General features: G+C 41.2%; 1 protein-coding gene across 2 annotated transcripts in view; it reads right to left on the bottom strand.

Annotated features, from left to right (window-relative positions):
* Positions 1–24,150, bottom strand: part of PRKG1 (protein kinase cGMP-dependent 1) — a 1,414,086-nt gene that overhangs the window by 262,116 nt on the left and 1,127,820 nt on the right. For both annotated transcript variants that reach the window (XM_077454156.1, XM_077454155.1), the window contains exon 5: positions 3,132–3,195. In XM_077454156.1, coding sequence (XP_077310282.1) covers positions 3,132–3,195 — 64 coding nt within the window. The remainder of the gene's footprint in view (positions 1–3,131; positions 3,196–24,150) is intronic.

Here is a 24,150-nt window from a genome sequence, read left to right as displayed (position 1 = left end):
GTGGCAACAGCAGGTTTATTTAGCTCGCTTCCATCTTGCATAGGACTACTTCAAGCCTTTCTTTTAGTCACTGATATCTTTAGATTAAATATATCCCCAGACCACCCAGGAACCTTCACAGACATTTGAAGGCTGCTCAGGACCTCTTCATCAGTTATGCAAACATTCAATTTAATGTGATGTTTCAAATAAAAGCTTTGAACTTTGCAACAAGCTCTTAGGTCCTCAAGGGCATTTTTGATCTATGTTCTGTACTGATACCAGTTGGGAGTTGCTGCAACACTCTAAATACATGATCTGGTATGATTTGGTATGATGTGTAATGGTATTATATTGATTAGTTGATTATCAAGTTTTCAGAGCTGAGCTCTCAGTCCTCCCTTCTCAGTGCTCTAGTTGCTCAGCTGTCAGTTAATTGCCAGTACTCATCATTCCACAGTGGCTCACCTGGTGATCATTTCCTGCTAGTCAGTCCAGCCTACAGCCAACTCCTTCTGGCTATTGAAACTGCCTGGTTCTTTTCTTCTGTGCCTTTGCCTTGGTCAAATATATCTAGAGACTCTCTGTTGTGTTCCTGTTGAAGACTTGCCTGGCTGACATTCCTTCTGGTTCCTGATCCTGTCTGCTGCCTCCGACTACGCTGATTTCTGACTTCCTGTTTTTCTGGCTTATTCTGACTACCAGCCCTGGTTACCATACCCTGGCTATACTTTCACTACGTTCACCATTTTTATGATTATATAAAAAGGTATGATTTCTACTGCATTTTCTGTCTCTGTCTGATTCATGGTTCCTGACACAGGTGTTCGATAGTGAACGATCCAATAATTTATCCCATATAAATCTCTCCCAATCTCTCTTAATCCATTTGCCCTATTCAATTTCCTGATGTTTATGAAAAAAATTGTTGGGATAACAGGTTCAAAAGTCTTCAACTTACATTACGATATAACATTGCGATTATTAAAATTTTCCTTGGTTTTATACAATTGACAAATGTGTTGCTTGGTCAGCTCTAGTTAAGAATCGAGCTCTAGTTAAGTAATTGACAATACTGTCACCTTATACATGATCGGCATGATCTTTGTGAGACTCAAAAAGTATGGAAACCAGGTCAATAGAATAGCCAGGAAACTAAATTTTTCTAAAGATAGACTAAGGTAACCCCAGATTTTCATTGTGACAGGTTTTCTTTAAAGAGGAAGTAAACCCTGATGAGTTTACTTCCTCTTTCATTCCCTGCAAAGGCAAAGCATAATGGACTACTATGCATCGCATAGTAGCCCATTATGTGTCACTTACCTGACACAGGAGCCAGCAAAGTCGCCGCTGTCCCCTGTAGTCTGCCGCATCAATCTTGTTGGTGGGGTCTCGCAGCTCCGCCACTGTCATTCGGTGAAGCCGCGATGACGTCACTCCCGCACATGCGCACGGGAGCAGACACGCGCGGCAGCTCCGTCGCTGAGAATGCCGCATTCAGTGCGCATGCGCGCCGCTGTCTACGGCGCATGCGCCGTAGACAGCAGTGCCTGTTTTTGGGCAAATATCTCCTAAACCATATAGGTTGAGGAGATTTTGCTTGGACCTACAGGTAAGCCTTAATCTAGGCTTACATGTAGGTAAAAGTGGTTTGTAAGGGTTTACAACCACTTTAATGTCAGCCACATCCAAAAGTTAGATTAATGACCATTGATGCCATGTATTTTAATAGTATACATCCAGCCACTATTCTATTAGTTATCTTTAAATCATGGTGCAACTGAACATGCCTACATACTTACCTATATAATATAGATATATACAAAGAATCTCACAAGAGTACATCCCTCACATTTTTGTAAATATTGTATTCATGTGACAACAATGAAGGAATGGCACTTTGCTACAATGTAAAGTAGTGAGTGTACAGCTTGTATAACAGTGTCAGTTTGCTGTCCCCTCAAAATAAATCAATGCACAGCCATTAATGTGTAAATTGGGCCCAATTAGCCATTTTCCCTCCCTGGTGTCATGTGACTCGTTACTGTTACAAGGTCTCAGGTGTGAATGGGGAGCAGGTGTGTTAAAGTTGGTGTTATCTCTCTCACTCGCTCATACTGGTCACTGGAAGTTCAACATGGCACCTCATTGTAAAGCACTCTCTGAGGATCTGAAAAAAGAATGTGTTGCTCTACATAAAGGTGGCCTAGGCTATAAGATTGCCAAGACCCTGAAACTGAGCTGCAGCATGGCGGCCAAGACCATACAGCGGTTTAACAGGCCAGGTTCCACTCAGAACAGGCCTCACCATGGTCGACCAAAGAAGTTGAGTGCACATGCTCAGCATCATATCCAGAGGCTGTCTTTGGGAACTAGACATATGAGTGCTGCCAGCATTGCTGCAGAGTTTGAAGGGATGAGGGGTCAGCCTGTCAGTGCTCAGACCATGCACCGCACACTGCATCAAATAGGTCTGCATGGCTGTCATCCCAGAAGGAAGCCTCTTCTAAGGATGATGTTGTCATGGATGAGTGGAAGAGTACTCCAGTGGCAACCTGTGAAGCTCTGGTGAACTCCATGCCCAAGAGGGTTAAGGCCGTGCTGAAAAATAATAGTGGCCACACAAAACATTGACACTTTGGGCCCAATTTGGACATTTTCACTTTGGGGTGTACTCACTTTTGTTGCCAGTGGTTTAGACATTAATGGCTGTGTGTTGGGTTAGTTTGAGGGGACAGCAAATTTACACTGTTATACAAGCTGTACACTCACTACTTTACATTGTAGAAAAGTGCAATTTCTTCAGTGTCAGATGAAAAGATATAATGAAATATTTACAAAAATGTGAGGGGTGTACTCACTTTCGTGAGATATGGTATATATATATATATATATTACATTCATACACACACACAAACATTGACAATTATAAACGATGGCCACTGTGACTGCACATGCAAAATAGAGTTTTAGTCATTTGTCATCAGGCAGCATGGTACAATAAAGCTACACAATTTCAGTATCTATATAGTATAGTAATATATAGTAATATGTAGTATTAGTAGCTAAACGTGTACATCATCATACCTTACAAGTAGTTATAAATATGTACACAGTTTCAGAGACATGTTATTCTTCAATGGGCATCTTACCTCCTCTAGTACATCAGCTAGCTTACTGAGTATTTCTTCTGGAAGGCTCTGGAATGTTGGTACACTGAAAAAAGAATGGATGAATATGGTGAGGATAAAAGGAAATAATAATAAAAATAATAATACAAATGCATTGTGTCTGCCCACTTTATTACTCACAATTTACAGCAATACTAGTTTATCCTTCTATTCACATATAGTGTAAAATATACAAACTCTTGTTTACAGTTGCAAAGAGTTAAGAAAAATGCAAGTTTAGGAAGGTATGTGGTGAAAGGCAGCACTGGGATTTCATTTCTTTTGAGGTCCCAATACTATTGCTGTTCCGTTAAAATATTAATAATATTATTATTATTATTATTATTATTATTATTATTATATTACTTATATTTTTACTTTATACTTTTCACTATTAAAACAGCAAATAAGCAACTATTCCACTGTTATTTACTGAAACTCATCCAGAAGGCTTTTTCTGTGCTCTTAATCTCTCAATGTAATTCTTCCTATCTGCTATCTTGAGTTATATCTTAATGTCATGTTCTCTAAGCTGGAGGGTTTGTCTGATAGACGTAGCCAATAAACTATATCTAACTTGTCAAAGATTCTCCTAAGTCCCTTGGACATAGCAGTGTATCATTAATGAAACACAGGCTGGCATACAGTAGTATGAAAGTGCATGTTAAAATTCAAGGCATTAAATCAATTCTATTACTGCCAGTTATCTAGGAGATCAACTTTCTTATTTCTGATTTTAAGAAAAAATTAGGTTATAGTGGGTGATAAAAGAAATCTCAAATGTAATAAACTAGGCAATATTATAGAACCCTTAAAAGGATTTTAACAGTCAAACTTCTTAAATACATCTCCAAAAAATAAAATTAAACTTAAGGAGTTTTAAATACCTTTTTATGCTTAAGGCTATCATAAATATTGAGCAGATACAAGCAATACATTTATTTAAGTGGTGCTCCAGTCAGAATTAATTTCTTAAAGTATCCCTCACCCCCTTTGAGTAGAACTAGTTGTAGAAGTAATTTGTACATTAAAATACCATAGTACTTTTAATATATAAAACAATTGCCTTTGTAAATACAAACGCCGCAACTTCTGTTTTCTGATTCTGATAAATTTGATTCATTAGATTTGTAACACTTTTATTTTTATTTAGCAGTAATAGGCCTGAATTGACCAGTAACAGTATTAACATAGCTAAAAAAAAATGTTAGGAAAGTGGCACACAGTTTAATAGTACAGCTTGTGATTTTTCGCAGTAGCACAGCATTGCATTGTCCTAAATTTAAATAAACGGTCAAAACAGGGTCCACAAAGACACTTCAATACAACAGCCCTACATCCCACTGAACCCCCTCCCATTCCATGGCTAGCATTAGGACACTTCAATAAGGGGCAAAAAGAAAAAGATCTGAAATGTGGGCTTTTTTTTACATATCTTCTGCCAGCAGTACCATTGTGGTCTGCAGCCTCTGCCTGCTGTGTATCAGTCATGGTTAAATTACCAGCCATTTGGGTAACACATGCATGAGGTAAAATAGAGCACCAAAGAGCTTGTTGGAGCAGCACCTCAATGAAACAAGTTAGCAGTAAAAAGCATGCACTCCTCATCCTCAAGGGCATATAGCAGTTACTTTCTTTTATTGCTGTTAATGTGCCCTTCTCCCACTTCTTCTCCACAAGGTTGCAGTCATTTTAGTTGGGGCTGCATAGCAGCGTTTTTTTTTTTTTGGCCTTGTTATGCTGCACGTTTCCACATAATCCTGTGTTTTTCATTCTCCTCAGGGGCACATAGCAGCCATTTTTAAGGCTTGCTAATGCTCCATTTTATCCTCCTAACAGCCCTCCACCTGCATGTGGAATGCAATGAGACAGAGGTGGAATATGTGGAGGGTTGGGAAGTGAGTAGAATATATGGAGTGGCCCACCCTTGTCCAAATAGGGCTTCTATTTTGGTGGAGGTATCTTTTTTTACTACGGTATGGCCTTTTATGCAGATCATTTGTATTTGTAACTTCTTTCTGGAATATCTACTTACTATATGGCACATTAGAGGTTTATGCTTCCTTACCTTACATATATTTGAAAATCTGAGAATTATGCATAGATGCATGGATGTTTCAGCATTAGAAGTCATCCTCCCAAATACTGCAGTTTATGTTCATATAAATGTTTCAAATTAATCAACTACCCTTGTCTGTGCTTCTACTTGCTTTCTTCATGTGCATCTAATGCCGCGTACACATGATCAGACTTTCCGGCAGACTTGGTCTGGCGGACAATCCGCCGGACTTTGCAGTGAAGGTCCGCCGGACTTTCCGAACGAGCGGACTTGCCCACACACGGACTAAAGTCTGTTCATAAAGGCCGGCGACGGCGATGACGAAGGAGAAAGTCGGGCCACTGCTAGCAAAAGAGCAGCAAAAGAGAAGAAGATAGCGGAGGAGCCCGGCGAGAAGAACTGTAAAACGTGGAGAAGTCGGAAGAAGACTCCTGAAGTTGGAAGAAGACCTACGGAGCTGCCTAATAAACTACTTTAAAAACCTGTGTAGTGTGTTTTTTTATTGACACTTTTTCCCCCAGGTGAATGGGTAGGGGTACGATGTACCCCATGCTCATTCACATAGGGTGGGGGCCGGGATCTTGGAGCCACCTTATTAAAGGGGGCTCCTGGATTCCTATAAGCTCCCGCCCGCAGACCCCGACAACCAATGGCCAGGGTTGTCGGGAAGAGGCCCTTGTCCTCATCAACATGGGGACAAGGTCCTTTGTGGTGGGGGGCGTAGGGCCCCCCCTTCCCCAAAGCACCCCCCATGTTGAGGGCATGTGGCCTGGTACGGTTCAGGAGGGAGACGCTCGCCCCTTTCCTGACCGGGCGGGCTGTGTGCTCGGATAAGGGTCTGGTATGGATTTTGGGGGGATCCCACCCCGTTTTTTCAGCGTAGGTGGTTCCCCTTAAAATCCATACCAGACCTAAGGGCCTGGTGTACAGTACCCTGTAGCCGAGCACCAGCATGTTAGGATCCTGGAAACATTCTCGCGGGCAGGTGCTGTAGTTGCCATTGCGTCGTAGTTGATCCATCGGACCAGCATACAGTCGAGCGGACTTCCCGACAGGAACTGGGTCTGGCGGACTTTTGGTGGGAAGATTTAAAACATGTTTTATTTCTAGGTCCGCCGGACTTTGGGGAAAAAAAGTTTGCTGAAGCTCAAACACTCTGGTCCGCCGGACCAAGTCTGCCTGAAAGTCCGATTGTGTGTAAGTGGCATTAAAGTAACAAATCCTTCTGTGACATAACTTATGTCCCCACCATATTAGGTTATAGCTAACTCCGTGTTTTACTAACTTTTGTTTTGCTGTATGGAGGGGTTACAAATATTACATCATATCAACATGAAGGTGGAAATATATTCAGTAAGGTAGGCCATACAAGATTAATTTCCTTTTATTCAACCAGCAGGTTGAACAAACTAAAATCAATTGATTCCCCCATCCACTTATTTGAGGTGGATATGGAAATCCCTCCCGTGGAGATGAATTCTGACAGCAGGGAGGATTCCTTGCCATCAGGATATACTCTTCAGTGATGGACTTCTGTACCATCAGTCTGCCCATAGATGGATCCAAAATCAACTGTTCCTTGCAGGCCACATTTGGATCCATCTATGTTATCTTTATATTAAAAAGATATTTGTTGCCATTTGGAGTGTTTGGTTGCAATATTGACATGATGATCAATTATTGAGACAGTCAAAAAATGTGAGAATTTCACCAGCTAATGTTTTTCTTGCCCTTGATGATAAAATATAGGATAGTGCTTTTAAACACAATTTGAAGGTGTTATCTCAGAGGTTAATGTGAGATTAATGATACAGCTCTTCCATTGTGAAAAGAAAATTGAATTGTTGCAGGAAACTGATTATGAGTCTGGTTTAATCTATAGCTGGCAGAGTATGCAAAGAAAGGTCAATAACCAGTGCTAATGTGAGCCTTCCTACCAATACATATATATGATCAATTCAATTATGCAATGTCATCTTTACAGAAAATGCTCTGTTTACACAGCTAACCAAATTATCATTGTTAATGTCACAAAGGGTCACAAATTAAATATTTCCATATCATATCGCACTGTATGAATACTGCAGATACCAATGAAATAGGATACATCTGCCACATTGCTTATGTATGCTAATTATCTTGTTTATAATATTAACCACTTCAATACAGAGCATTTTCACCCCCTTCCTGCCCAGGCCAATTTTCATCTTTCATCACTGTCATACTGAATGACAATTGCACGGCCACAAATAGAGCTTTCTTTTGGTGATATGAAAACAAAACCACACACAATATTTATTACTTTTTGCTATAATAAATATCCCAATTAAAAAACAAAAAACAAAACTATTTTTTTCCTCAGTTTAGGCCGATATGTATTCCTCTACATATTTTTGGTATATAAAACTAAATCACAATAAGCGTATATTGATTGGTTTGCACAAAAGTTATAGCGTCTACAAAATAGGGGATAGATTTATGTCATTTTTATCATTATTTTTTAATTTTTTACTACTAATGGCGGCGATCTGCAATTTTTATCATAACTGTGACATTTCGGCAGACAGATCGGACACGTTTAACACTATTGGAACCATTGACATTTATAAATCGATCAGTGCTATAAAAATGCACTGATTTACTGTATAAATGTCACTGGCAGGGAAGAAGTTAACACCAGGGGCCGCTGAAGGGCTTAAATGTGTGTCCTAGGGAGTGATTCTAACTGTGGGGGAGGAGACTGATCAGGGGAGGAGACCGTTCAGTGTTCCTATATACAACGAACATACAATCAGTTCACCTCTCCCCTGACAGGACGTGGATATAAGCATTATGGGGAAGTGTGTATGGTGATGTAAGTGATGGTGAGGATGATGATAACAATGGGGGTGGGGGGTTGCATGTAGAGGAAGGGTGGGTGGGAAGACAGTAGGGGGGCAGCAAAAGCACCTTCGTCTGTACACACATACACAAAAATCTTGGACAGGAGGGGTGGTGTGGGCAGCATTTACTAGAACGTGGACGGGGGGAGGCAGGGGTGGCATTTAATAGAACCATATGTATATACAAAATAGATGCAGCGCTAGTCACGTAGCAAGATTATAACATTTTCAAATTTTCATATATTCAAGCTAAAAAGAGAAAGACTAAAGCAGAGTCCCAACAAAATTCCAGTCTATAAATTAAAAAATTACAACAGCCATCCGTTAGGTATAGATGATAAGCTGTAGAGGAGGAAACCGTGAAAGATCCTTCATACAATGTGCATCCAGCGCCACACCCAAGTCAGTAAGTAGCCTGCTTACCAGCTCTCCATGACCACTAAAATAGTAGTCTCACCAAGCTCAGGGAAATTGGCCTCCCAGGACCCTTAATGTTGTCTGGCACTGCAGCTTTGCTGGTAACACTCGAAAATATAAAAAAGAATAGCTCCCATAGTGCAGTACTTTATATAAATTCATTTAATAAAATAAGTGGGTTGCACATACAAGCTAAAAGCTGTTCACAAGCAATACAGCAGCATATCTTGTAATAAGAACCACAGCATCTCCACAGGCTTCGCTTCACTTCTGGTTCGTTCGCCCATCAACTTCCTGAGAGGAAAAAAACTGTGATGACGTCACCGTTGCAGACTCCCCACTACGCATTTCATCACTACTGGATGACCACGTGAACTGTGTCATCACGCATGCCATTTATATAATCCCACGGTGCCATCTTAACTGCTGGCCACTGGATTAGTATGGTAATAGATGCAAGGCAGCACCGCCATTTTAACTGCTGGCCACCCATTCAAACAAGGAAGTAGGGAAGCCCAAAAAAAAAAGAACCCCACCATCTAGTGGCAGAAATATAAAATAGCTGAATAGAAAAAAGTGTTTTACTAATAATCAGCAAACTCAGAAAGGAAGCTAAAAACCATACAGATGCTGCATACTTGTAATTGAAAAAACACAATAGTAAATTATTTACAAGAGTGTACTCCTAATATTAGTATTAACCAATTCAGAATGAAGGTAAGTAAAACTAATTGTAAATATAAAAATAATATATAAAAAGATTTGAATCCTTAAGCATTATTTATAAAAAAAATGACTGTCCCAGTCTACGTTTAAAGCCGAAGGGTACATAGGATTTCATATAAAATATCCATCTAGATTCTAGCCTGGAAATTGATCTGACCATATTTGTACCCCTCCAATGGGGTTACATTTTATCAAAAGCCAAAAAGAGAGTCCCTTTAAGTCTCCTAGCATGATGTTTGGCATGTTAAGATGGTGCAGTGGGATTATATTAATGGATGTCTGGTAGTGCCGAAAAGCGTAGGGTAGAGCAAGTGCAACCCACTTATTTTATTAAATTCATTTATATAAAGTACTGCACTATGGGAGCAATTATTATTATTAAGCTACATTTCCAGACAACATTAAGGATCCTGGGGAGACCGATTTCCCTGAGCTTGGTGAGACTACTATTTTAGTGGTCACGGATAACTGGTAAGCAGCTGGTGTGCTAGCAGCTGTGTTCACATACATATTCTTAAATAAATGTTGTTCTGATAGTTGATTCAAGCGCAGCTTTGGCCTTCGGGCTTCCTTTTTCTACATTAAATAGAACCAATCGGAACCAATCAGCTGTATTTTCCTCCTGCAGCAGGTAAAAGCTGGCTTCCCCTCCTCTTCCTCTCACTGGTATTCAGTGGCTGCAGGTGGTAAATATATCCGATCAGTTCTAGTAAATAGCCCCTGCTGCCCCTCCTGGACAGATTCCACTGTTAACACAATTTGGATATACCCACTGCTCACCGCCACATTACTACTGTCCTTGGGGCACCCAAAGTTGTCCCAGGTCTTTTACAACCCTATAGTGTGTATTACAAATGAAGAGAGCCCAAGCAGGTTTTTATTAAATCACTTCTTGTTCCCCGGCAATGCCCCTCCTAATCCACCACAGAGGTGAGGATTGAAGTCTCCTGAAGCCTCACCTCCACAGTGGATTAGGAGGGGCACTACTGGGAAAGAAGAAGAGTGCATAGAACCCAACCTTATTAAAGGCCTACTTCTTTTCTCACTACTTCTTTCCTGGCAGCACCCCTCCTAATCTGCTATGTAAGTGAGGTTTTTAAAAAAAATTTTTTAAATGATTAATGTATATATTATTATGACCATCCTATGGGTTATTTAGTGATTTATTACTCAAACTTTTCTCTCTGGGCAAGGGTGAGGATGGGGAACATCTCTCTCGGGTGATGGGGGGGGGGGAGCTGGGTGAAAGAATGTATATCTTGGACACTGCCAAGATGGCAGGAAGGGGGAACGCTGCACAACATGTGAAAGGGTTCCGCTGCAAAACCATAATAAATCTCTCAGTGATGGAAGTAAAGGGCCCCAGGATCAGTGGGAAGGGCCCCAGGACCAATAGAAAGGGCCCCAGGCCCATTCGTAAGAGAACTGGGGGGGTCAGGAGGGCCCTTTATGGTTTCTTGCACCGGAACCCTGAAGGTTTTAGTTACACCTCTGAGTAAGACTGTGCAGAACATGCAATTCCTAAAGCTGTATAGAACTTTAAAGGCTGCCAAATGAACGTGTAGTTATAGTATATTATAGTACAGTATAGAATATAACTAAAACCAATTTCTTTTTTAATTTCAGTTACAATAAGGAATGGTGAAAACACTGTCAGTTATCACTGGCACAAGTTTCCATTGAAAGATATCCACAGTAATGCTACACTGTTGACGGCTCAAATAGGATTTTTCCTGACATTCAGTCCTATGATAAACTCTGGTTTTATTCTGGATAATTTTCCTTCTTTCCTCCTGTGATCCAGTGGCAGTGGTCACCAGGACAAATAGAGAAGGCAAATATCTCTAATGAGGACAATAATAATAACTTAACATTCAACACTCTATCCCACATTGCCACATACAGTCAGTATTAGTGGGTGCATAGCCAATGGCAGCACTGCATGTATCCAAATTTTTAAAAATAACCAGCAATCCTTTGACAATATAAAATTAGTGATGGTAGTAGTATATAATTGCAAATCTATGTAGAAGACACACTGCCTCAGTCATTAGATTGACATCGGTTGAACAAGAATGTTGGAAAACATTATATCGGTCAGCAGCTGCAGTCAGTGCAGTGAATTCTGACAGTGAAGAGTCAGAATACAATGTCACAGCAGGGATGATCACTCCATCCACCTCGCTTGTGAGGAAGAAGAAGACCATCTTTTTTTTTCATTCAGCTTGCTGGTTGATCAAAAAAAGAAAAAGTTACCCATCTACGGCCAACCTAAAAAATATGTTCCCCCAACATTTCATATTTCTGATTTGTGCCTGCTGTACCCCGCACAGCTATTTACTGGGAAATTCAGTGTGCTACTGTTTCTCCTCCCCTAGCTCTCCGAGCATCTTATGCAGCTGAGAACAGAGATTATGTGATCACTTATAAAAAAAGGAAACAAAGGTATTTATAATTTTTCTTTTTTTTTACTAAATGGTTGTTTTACAAGGTGAGGGTTCACATATACAGTGCCTTGAAAAAGAATACATACCCCTTGAAATTTTCCACATTTTGTTATGTTACAACCAAAAACTTAAATTTAATTTATAGGGATTTTATGTGATAGACCAACACAAAGGGGGTTATTTACTAAAGGCAAATCCATTTTGCACTACAAGTGCAAACTACAAGTGCAAAGTGCTTGGAAGTGCTGTCGCTGTAGATCCGAGGGGGACATGCAAGGAAAATAAAAGAACGGGATTTTAGCTTGCACATGACTGGATGATACAATCAGCAGAGCTTCCCCTCATTTCAGATCTACCCCTCAGATTTACAGCGACTGCACTTCCAAGTGCACTTTCAGTCCAATTTCAAGTGCACTTTGCACTTGTAGTGTAAAATGGATTTGCCTTTCATAAATAACCCCCAAAGTGTTGTTGTGAAGTGGAAGAAAAAAAAATGGTTTTCAATTTTTTTTACAAATATCTGAAAAGTGTGGTGTACATTTGTATTCAGCCCCCTTTACTCTGATACCCCTAACTAAAATCTAGTTGACATTGGTAAATAGAGTCCACCTTTGTGTAATTTAATCTCAGTATAAATACAGCTGTTCTGTGAATCCCCCCGAGGTTTGTTAGAGAACCCTAATGAACAAACAGTATCATGAAGGCCAAGGAACACACCAGACAGAGCAGGGATAAAGTTGTGAAAAAGTTTAAAGCAGGGTTAGGGTATAAAAAAAAAATCCTAAGCTTTGAACAAATCTAGGAGCACTGTTCAATCCATCATCTGAAAATGGAAAGAGTATGGCACAACTGCAAACCTACATGGCTGTCAACCTAAACTAGCAGGCAGGGCAAGGAGAGCATTATTGAGAGAAGCAGCCAAAAGGCCCATGGTAACTCTGGAGGAGCTGCAGAGATCCACAGCTCAGGTAGGAGAATCTGTCCACAGGATAACTATTAGTCATGCACTCCACAAATCTGGCCTTTATGGAAGAGTTGCAAGAAGAAAGCCATTGTTGAAAGAAAGCCCATAAGAAGTCCCATTTGTAGTTTGCGAGAAGCCTTGTGGGGGACACAGCAAACATGTGGAAGAAGGTGCTCTGATCAGATGAGACCAAAATTTAACATTTTGCCCTAAAAGCAAAACGCCATGTGTGGCAGAAAACTAACACTGCACATCACCCTGAACACATCACCCCCAACATGAAACATGGTGGTGGCAGCATCATGTTAGCTGGTCTGCGTTAAAGGGAAGATGGATGGAGCCAAATACAGGCCAACCTTAGGCCTCATGTAAACTACAGCTGCTAAACTGAAGTTTAGGAGCATTCAAGTGTTTTTTCAGCAGCCACTGAACTCTCCTCTAGGTTATCTTATGAGTACATGTACACTCAGTCCTTTTAATGTGGTTTTAAAGGCAGTTGAGGTTACAGGCATTTTTTTGAAAGCAGAACGCCAAATGCTTGTAATCGCGTGTAACCACGGTAAACCTTGTTTGCGTTTAAAAGCGTTTTTGAAGGGGAAAACATTTCTGATCATTTTTGAACATATAAAAATTTTGAAAAAACTAATTTCACCACGTGCATCAATGGATGAGTCTAGTAGTGACAAAATCTGGTCCTCTGCCAAAATGTTCTACATGTTCAGAGCCTCAGCAAAATAAAGATAAGGAGCATTTCCCCATACATGCTCATGATTGGATCCATAGTGAAAACACAAACAATAAGACAGCTATTTACAAGCACACTGCTCTCTCTACTGCTGATGATCTCTTTTCTCACTGATGGCTGAAATAGTGAATAATTTTCCCTTTTTTTTCATGCATTGTGGGAATTTGGGAGGGTCTCCTAAGGTTATCTTTAAAAAAATGTTTCTAACCTCAAAAGCTCATAACTGCTGCTAAACTCACATAAACCTGGTATGTAAAAGCTGCAAATTTGACGTTTTTTCAACATCAGTTTCCAGCTGTCAGTTTCCAGCATTCAGAAAAGGATTTAAACTGCCCTGTGTAGATGATCCCCGTACATACAGGCAGATCGTCGGGAGACAATTGCTGCCACAAAAATACCAGCCGACATTCTGCCAGTGTGTCTTTCGGATGTGCATGCTGGAAAACCAGCAGCTGACCAACTCCTGATCAGAGCTCTCAGCCAAAGGCAGAAAGTGCTGATCGAAGTGTTCTGGTGGGGGGCTGTCCTCCTGTCAGAACTCAAGAGCTTAGTGGGGGGAGATCGCTGCACTACATGGTTAATACAGCAGCTCCTGATCGGAAAAAAACTGTGGTGTGTATCTGGTTTTAGAAGAAAGAGTCTGCAAAAGACTTGAGACTGGGGCCGAGGTTCCCCTTTCAGCAGGACAACAACCCTAAATATACAGCCAGTGCTGCAATGGAATGGTTTAGATCAAAGCATATTCATGTGTTAGAATGGCCCAGTAAAAGTCCAGACCTAAATCCAATTGAGAATCTGTGGCAACACTTGAAAATTGCTGTTCATAGACGCTCTCCATCTAATCTGACAGAGCTTGAGCTATTTTGTTAACCACTTCCCACCCGGCCAATGCACATATACGGCCGGGTGGGAGCCGCCTACTCCTGATATGACGTTCAGGAACGTCATTCAGGAGTAGCGGGATCGCGCGCCCGCGCAGCGGCGCGATCCCGATGCGCCCGTGTCACCCGGACACGGCGCATCTCAGATCGGCAGGAGGGCTCTGTGATTGGCCCTCCTGATCACATGACGGCCGTGTCCAATCACGGCCGTCATGTGATGTAAACAAACAGCCGGTTGCTAGGCAATCGGCTCCTCCTCTCCTCACACAGAAGTCATCGCTGTGGAGAGGAGAGCAGATCGCTGCAGCCGGCTGCTGATCAGTGAGTATGAGCTGCTTTTTACAGCTTTTTACTCACTGATCACCAGTCTAGTGTACACAGTAAACACACCACACAGTAAACACATCACACAGTATAAACACAATGTCCCCACACATGTCCCCAAAACATACATGTCCCCAAATAATAAAAACACATGTCCCTAATAATAAAAACATGTCCCCCACATATGTCCCACTAAAATCACATGTCCCAATGATTATCTGCACACATATGTACGTGATCACCTGCACACATATGTACATGATCATTTGCGTACATATGTCCGTGATCACACAAACCAATTATTATACACTTAACGGATTTTTTTTTACCAAAAACATGTAGCAGAATACATTTTGGCTTAAATTTATGACAAAATTTGATTTTATTGGATTTTTATTGAAGTAGAAAAAAGAAAATATTGTTTTTTTTTTCCAAATTTCCGCTTTTTTGCGCTTATATCGCAAAAAATAAAAAACGGAGTCGTGAATAAATACCACCAAAATAAAGCTCTATTTGTGCGAACAAAATGATAAAAATTTCATTTGGGTACAGTGTAGTATGACTGCGCAATTGTCACTGAAAGCGCTAGAGCGCTGAAAGCTGAAAATTGGGCTGGGAAGGAAGGGGGCGAAAGTGCCCTGTATTGAAGTGGTTAAGAAGAATGGACACAACTTCACTCTCTAGATGAGCAAAGCTTGTAGAGACATACCCAAAAGGACTTGCAGCTGTAATTGCAGCTAAATGTGGTTCTACAAAGTATTGACTCCGGGGGGCTGAATACAAATGCATGCAACACTTTTCACATATTTATTTGTAAAAAAATAATTTTCCTTTCACTTCACAAATCTGAGCCACTTTGTGTTGGTCTACCATATAACATCCCAATAAAATACATTACGTCTTTGGTTGTAACATGACAAAAAGTGGAAAATTTCAAGGGGTATGAATACTTTTTAAAGGCGTGGGGGGTTATTAATGAAAGGCAAATCCACTTTGCACTACAAGTGCAATAGAAAATAGAAAAATAAAAAACAACTTGCTTTTAACTTGCACATGATTGGATGATAAAATCAGCAGGGTTTCCCCTAATTTCAGATCTACCCCTCAGATTTACAGCAACTGCATTTCCAAGTGCACTTGTAGTGCAAAGCGGATAACCCCTACTGTCCTTTAACTATAATTTAAGAGAGCAGCCATTCACCCATACACAGCAACAAATAAGGGCAAGTATGCCTGGAGGTAGCCAACTCCTCTTTTAAAAAAATAAAATGCACCAGAAGCCCAGCACAGCACACAGACAGCTTGAGATATCCTGTGTGTCCCAGCAATTAGTAATTAGCTTTCTAAAGCAAGGTGCACATTGTCAGCACACTTACCAGTCAGAAACTGAATTCAATGTTGTGTATGAATATCCCAGGAATTGGCAGCATGCGTGTTTTGGGGTTGTTGGTGACAGTCACAGCGCAAGTAACTAACATTTAACATCCTGTCCTGAAATGTTTTCCTACACTCAGTATAGTAGGGTGTACTCCAATGGTGGCACTGCATCTATTAAAATTAAATAGCCAGAATTCCTTTGCAATAAAAAAAAAAACAACGGGGGCTCTAACTACCCCTCATTACACCATCCAGTAAAAAAAATGGATTCTCAAACACTGCATTTCCACTCTGTTTGATATTGCATCCCATCCTAAATTAGGTCACCAATTTTTTTTGCTTCATACTTCACAGCTTAGGCATAGGGAAACGGAGGCCAGTGTCCTGGGGAGACTGTATCTGTTCTAGTATGGCACTGCTGGTATTACATAGTTACATAGTTAGTCTGGTTAAAAAAGACAGAAGCCCATCCAGTTCAACCAATGCATTGGTCTATGTAAATTTGTATCATGAATACTATATAAGATAAGATTATATGTACATCATAGATATACACTATAATACCAAATGTATTGGGACGCCTGCCCAAGAGCAGAGATTGCGACTCAGGCCTTCTCGTCCATATCAGTGCCTGACCTCACAAATATGCTTCTGGAAGAATGGTCAATCATTCCCATAGGCACACTCCTAATCCTTGTTTGCAGCCTTGCCAGAAATGTTGAAGCTGTTATAGCTGCAAAGGGTGGGCCAACTCAATATTAAACCCTATGGACTAAGACTGGGATGCCATTAAAGTTCATGTGAATGTAAAGGCAGGCCTCCCAATACTTTTGTTAATACAGGGTTTGATTTACTAAAGGCAAAAAGACTGTGCGCTTTGCAAAGTGCAGTTGCCCTCTGCAAGTGCAGTTACTTCAGAGCTTAGTAAATGAGGTAAAAGATTCACGTTGCAAAGAGTACCCAATCATGCGCAAGGGAAATAATAAAAAAAAAAATTCTGCTTGCACATGATTGGATGATGGAAGTCAACAGAGATTCTGTTCATTTACTAAGCCCTAGAGCAAATGCACTTGCAGATGGCAACTGCAATTTGTAAGGTGCACAGTCTTTTTGTCTTTAGTAAATCAACCCCATAGTGCAGCTCTGATACATATTAACCCTTTCCCGCCGAGCGTACGCAGATATGCGTACTCGGCTTCCGGGGGTTATACCAGGATGATGCCCGCACCTGCAGGCATCATCCCGGTACCGTTTTTTGCAGCAGGCAATTGGCTATCCAGGCATAACAACCGATGCGGCTAAAAGCCGCTTGGCTGTTATGCCGGAGGAGCGGGAGGGGACGTCCCCCCCTCCCGCCGCCTCTCGCCGCTGTTACCGGTGCTCCCGCTCGATCGGGAGCACCGATCAGAGATCCGACGCCTCCGGCTGCTGCGGAGGAACTGGAACGAAGCCGTAATCGGCTTTGTTACAGTCTCCTCATCGTAAACACGGAAGCGACGTCATGACGTCACTTCCCGTTTACTCGGCTGCCAATGGCGCCGGTTTTAAAAAAATAAAGAAAACGCATACGGAAGTCGCGCCCGCGTATGTAAACGGTGTTCAAATTACACATGTGAGGTATCGCCGTGATCGTCAGAGCGAGAGCAATAATTCTAGCACTAGACCTCCTCTGTAACGCTAACCTGGTAACCGTAAAAATTTTTTAAAGTGTCGCCTATTGAGATTTTTAGGTACCGTATTTTTTAATCAATCTACAAGTGCGCGCAATTATAAAGTGTGACATGTTTGGTATCTATTTACTTGGCGTAACATTATCTTTCACATTACGCAAAAAAATTGGGCTAATTTTACTGTTTTGTTTTTTTTTTATTCATGAAAGTGTCCCTTTTCCCAAAAAGTTGCGTTTAAAACACCACTGCGCAAATACCGTGTGACATAAAATATTGAAACAATCGCCATTTTATTCTCTAGAGTCTCTGCTAAAAAAATATATATAATGTTTGTGGGTTCCAAGTAATTTTCTAGCAAAAAATATGGGTTTTAACTTGTAAACACCAAATTCCAAAAATAGGCTTAGTCATGAAAGGGTTAATACTCACTGATAATATACTCAGTACTATTGGCACTGCCTGAGTGGCACCATTGATTAGCCTTTGCAAAATGCCCCATTAGGCACCTAAGACTCATTGCTTTTACAGTGATAAAGTTGCTAAAAAATGTCGAAAGTAGCCCCGATCTTGTATTATCTTGTTTTATCCTTGCACTACAAAATACCCCAAATATAGTGCTATGGTATGAATTATCTATAAAGCAAGGTAGAGGCCTGCCAAAGAATGCTTGTAGAAAATGGAAAGCAGAGCTGCATAAATGTACACTGGGCTAAAATAAGTGTGTTATAAACTGATCCTGACAGCTCATTTGTCTAGGTACCAAGCAAAGTCGATGGAGGAATATTGGTTTAATAATCCTTCTCTGAAGTCAGGCATAATACGCTGATGTTGATTGTGAATCACTGATGATATTATTGGATTTTAAAATAAAGCATTCTCTATTTGTTTTGAAGCTGTCAGATATTTCTGTTTCATGCCACTGTTAGGAAACATTATTGGCACCCTTAAACCCACCAAGAGCACATTTAATAAATCAAGTCAACTTTCAGAGAAAATAAAATAAATATACACAAGCCAGGAACAGTTTCAATATCTTAAACTTGGCACAAAAATATCTGAAACAGGGGGGCAACTATGGCCCTATTTACAAATAGTATCACATTTTCTGGCATGACATTTCTTAGATACCCATATCTACGGAATTGTATTATTTAGTATTGTATGCAACCTAAAATCTATGTGTATAGGGAAAATGATTACTACTAATGCTTAATATCTAGTCAAAATGGATTTTAAGTGCTCTTGATAATGATGCCATCTTTCTGTTTCCATGTGTAGCACCATCTTAGCTAGGTTACTACAGATGTGGCAATTTCCGTTATAGGCTCCCCTGTAGCAGAGCAGCAGTGTTCAATGCTTCGGGCTGTTCTGGGTTCTGCTGGTTGCAGGCTCTGGTGCTTTCCCCTGGATTCTATTAGGTTCCATAATTTTAATGTGAAAAGTTCTTTGCCAAAGATATCATAAATAGCTATCCAATAATTATCCATCTGAAGTCACTAAACTCACTGCGGAATGTGCAAGGAAACAAAAATGTGTATGACCGCTTTCAAAATATCAAGTATTAAACTACCTAAATAAGAAAAAGCGTTACAATATTACTATATATTGTATCAACAAAATATTCACTTTCAAAATATTGTGCAAGTCAGTTTACATACAATGTGATAAATGTCCATAATCAAGTGCAATAAAAAAAATGTAGTGAAACAAATTTGTACAAAAATTCTCACTGCTTAAACGTGTGATGTCAAGCACTCTTCAGGTAAATGGCTCACCTCTTTCAACACAACTTAAAATACAAAGTAAAAATGTGTTCCTTTAAAAGGTATTCTACACTGTACAATGCACTTCCAATCCTGTTGGAGTACTATGCAATTTTTACCAGCCAACGATGGGTTAATGGATCCATTCTCCTCATTAATGGGCTTGCAAGGTTCTCACGGTTCCAAACCATTTGCCAACATGTCAAAAAACAGAAAGGAAGACGTCATACCATAAAAAAATCCAGTATTGATAAAATCAATTAGTACACTCACATTGCCATGTGTCATACCTGGCACTAAGGAGGTATTCACATAGACAAGTAAAGCTGCTGGCTTCAGTCGTGAAAATAGGCTGTGGCAAAGTGTGGGGAATTACCATGTTTTGTTGTCAAAAGCAGCATGTACATTTTTAGAATTCAGTGGATGGAGAAGGCAGACCTTCATGCAGCCTCAGCCAATCCCTGGCAGACATTATGGCCAGCAGGGGGCTAAAGTATGTATATGTAGCCTTAGGTCATTGGCTCCCCGGGACACATAGCTGAAGTTGAGAACAAGGCCACCTGGGTCCCAGCTCCAGTTAGAGCTACGGAACCTATGTTTGGAGCTGCTGAAAGCAGTTCCTGGAAGTCCCCAGAGGGGCCTAGATGCACCCTGTACAGAAGATGACTGGTACTGCACGAAAGCATTCAAGAACCCAGAGTACATTGAGTACAAGCCCAAAAGATTCTCGAGAGGTTATCCATGCCAACCTTTGGGAAAGTTTGTTCAAGTTGCTGGTCTCAGGGTACACTTTTTTTGCAATAGAGTCCCTTGAGATGTAGTTCACTGGCTACTAACTTCAAAAGGGTGATTGCACCCTGAAGAGACAGTACAGTTAGAATTCTCTCCATTACTTTCACACTAGCTTTGGAGAATCCAAATGTCCCCCAGCAACCTACCCAAGTTTAATGAGTATTAAATCTAAAAAGCACAATCAGGCTTATTCTTGTGACGAGAGTCTGGAGAGCTACCGTGTGCCTTACTGCTTGCACCTAATAGGAAACAGAACTTGGAATAAATGGTGGGACCAAATTGAGGGTCTGTGCGCTACGCATACAGTATATGCTAACAAAAGATTTTGAAGTGTATGTACAGTATCTCACAAAAGTGAGTACACCCCTCACATTTTTGTAAATATTTTATTATATCTTTGTATGTGACAACACTGAAGAAATTACACTTTGGTACAATGTAAAGTAGTGAGTGTACAGCTTGTATAACAGTGTAAATTGGCTGTCCCTTCAAAATATCTCAACACACAGCCATTAATGTCTAAACCACTCGCAACAAATGTCCAAATTGGGCCCAACTAGCCATTTTCCCTCCTCGCTGTCATGTGACTCATTAGTGTTACAAGGTCTCAGGTGTGAGCAGGTGTGTTAAATTTGCTGTTATCGCTCTCACTCTCTCATACTGGTCATTGGAAGTTCAACATGGCACCTCATGGCAAAGAACTCTCTGAGAATCTGAAAAAAGGATTATTGCTCTATATAAAAATGGCATAGGCTATAACAAGATTGCCAAGACCCTGAAATTGAGCTGCAGCATGGTGGCCAAGACCATACAGCAGTTTAACAGGTCAGGTTCCATTCAGAACAGGTTTTGCCATGGTCGACCAAAGAAGTTAACTGCACGTGATCAGCATCATATCAAGAGGTTGTCTTTGGGAAATAGATTTATGAGTGCTGCCAGCATTGCTGCAGAGCTTGAAGGGGTGGGGCGTCAGCCTGTCAGTGCTTAGACCATATGACGCACACAGCATCAAATTGGCTTGAATGGCTGTCATCCCAGAAGGAAACTTCTTCTAAAGATGATGCACAAGAAAGTCTGCAAACAGTTTGCTGAAGACAAGCAGACTAAGGAAATGGTTTACTGGAACCATGTCCTATGGTCTGATGAGACCAAGATAAACGTATTTGGCTCAGATGGTGTCAAGCGTGTGTGGTGGCAACCAGGTGAGGAGTACAAAGACAGCGTGTCTTGCCTAGAGTTAACCATGGTGGTGGGAGTGTCATGGTCTGGGGCTGCATGAGTGCCTGGGGAGCTACAGTTTATTGAGTGAACAATGAATGTACTGTGACATACTGAAGCAGAGCATGATCCCCTACCTTTGGAGACTGGGCAGCAGGGCAGTAATCCAACATGATAATGATCCCAAACACACCTCCAAGACCACCACTGCCTTGCTAAAGAAGCTGATAGTAAAGATGATGGACTGGCCAAGCATTTCTCCAAAACTAAACCCTATTGCGCATCTGTGGGACATCTGTTATGTCTTCATGGAGGAGCGGAAGAAGACTCCAGTGGCATCCTGTGAAGCTCGGGTGAACTCCATGCCCACGAGAGTTAAGGCAGTGCTGGAGAATAATGGTGGCCACACAAAATATTGACACTTTGGGCCCCGTTTGGACATTTTCACTTAGGGGTGTTCTCACTTCTGTTGCCAGCAGTTTAGACATGCATGGCTGTGTGTTGAGCTATTTTGAGGGGACTTATTTTGATTTACACTGTTATACAAGCTGTACACTCACTACTTTACATTGTAGCAAAATATAATTTCTTCAGTGTAATAGAACACAAACAGTTTTGGTTCTACATACACTTTTATATGGTCTTGACTGTTAGCACACATTTTGCAAACACTAGTGATAAGTACATTGATCTGAGAAATACTGTGAACTGGCACACTAGCTGAAATGGATTCTTTGAAATCATGTTTTGTGGTGTTCCTGAATATATGATTACTGGTTCACTGGACATGTAAGACATGCACATTTTTGAGTCACAGAAGCATTGATTCATGAGATTCTTTGTAGATAAGGCAATCTAGTGCTCCCATGTTAAACTTGACTGGAGAAGCGCCATTTATCTGAATGTATCTGATTCATAGATTGAATGCTCAGCAACAAATACAATTTAAGGAATGTGATTTGTTATGTTGGTGCTCTTTAAAAAGTTAACTTGATCCTTAAAATGTTGCACCAATCTATGTACCTTCAAACTGCTTTCAAAAAGTGACTTCAGCTACCAGATTTGAAAGTAAGGTGATTCTAATGCCGCGTACATACGACCGGACTTTCCGGCAGACTAGGTCCGACGGTCTTCCCGATGGACTTTCCGAATGAACGGACTTGGCTACACACAATCACACCAAAGTCCGACAGATTCAAACGTAATGACATACAACCAGACTAGAATAAAGAAGTTCATAGCCAGTAGTCAATAGCTGCCCTAGTGTCTGTTTTCATCCGTTGGACTAGCATACACACGAGCGGATTTCTCCATAGGAACTGGGTCCGGCGGAAAAATTTGAAACATGTTCTATTGCTAAAGTCCGGCAGATTTTTGGACAGCAAAGATCCAATGGAGGCCACACATGATCAAATTTGTTCCGTCAGACCTTTGCTGTTGAAAGGTCCGGTCATGTGTATGCGGCATAATATAAAAAGTTGGCTTTGTGCTTTGCTATGCTTTTCTAAACCACCTTATCACCATCTTCTGGAATCCAGAATCCACCATAAAAGCAGTAATAAAAACTCATACCATTGGACAGAAGCATTGCCAATCTGGGGAAAGGATGGTGTTATATGATCTAGTCAATTTAGATGGCTTAGACTAACAATTTACAGATGAATTCCAGCTAACACTTTAAGAGTAGTTACAGCAACAGTTTTTTTTTTACTTTTGAGATAAAGGTTTTACATAAATTAATAAAATCTTACCATTGTAAGCACCCCTGTTTGTCTCAGCTCTCTAATGCAGCGTACACATGATCGGATTGTCCGGCGAACCAGAGTCCGCCGGACAATCCGCCCGTGTGCGGACTCCGACTGACTTTTTGCTCCCAAAAGTCCGTCGGAATCTGGGGGCCCCTTATTAAAGGGGGCTCCCGGATTCTGATAAACCCTCGCCCGCAGACCCCGACAACCAATGGCCAGGGTTGTCGGGAAGAGGCCCTTGTCCTCATCAACATGGGGTGGGGGGCCACCCATGTTGAGGCCACGTGGCCTGGTATGGCTCAGGAAGGGAGGGGGCGCTTGCTCGTCCCCGCCCCCTTTCCTGACCGGCTGGGCTGTGTGCTTGGATAAGGGTCTGGTATGGACTTTGTGGGGACCCCCACGCCGTTTTTTCGGTGTAGGGCTTCCCCGTTAAATCCATACCAGGTGACGGGGCTAGCGAGGTGTCAATCTCGCAGATGGAGGCGGTGACATTGACTACCATCTACCTGGAGCCACGTTCAAAATGAACGGACTTTACTCCATGTGTGGGCAAGTCTGGCGGGTTGTCCGCCGGAAAGACCGATCGTTTGTACGTGGCATAACATCACTTTAGCTGAATAACTTGGTCTGTTGAAAAATACAGTCTTTCTGACCAAATCAACAAGGGAAAATAAAGGAAAAAGGTCTAAAACAAGAACATGAATGCAGCCACCACATTAACCACTGCTGGACCGCCCTATAGCAGCTACATGGTGGCCCTCCTATGCAGGATCACATGTATATATATATATATATATATATATATATATATATATATACATATACGTGATTCTGCACTTCTGCTTACAAGGGGGCACACAGCAGAAGCCGAGCTGTGGGTGCCAGACACTGGATGTCCGCCTGCACCTGCCGATCATCGGTAAAACACACAGAACAGAGATCTACCTATGTAAACAGTGCAGATTCCTGTTCTGAAAGGGGGGAGGGA

This window comes from Lithobates pipiens, unplaced genomic scaffold, assembly GCF_037356315.1.
Source record: "Lithobates pipiens isolate NorthernLeopardFrog02 unplaced genomic scaffold, aLitPip1_a1.2 Scaffold_25, whole genome shotgun sequence".
NCBI lineage: Eukaryota > Metazoa > Chordata > Amphibia > Anura > Ranidae > Lithobates > Lithobates pipiens.
This window is presented reverse-complemented; position numbering and strand designations above follow the sequence as displayed.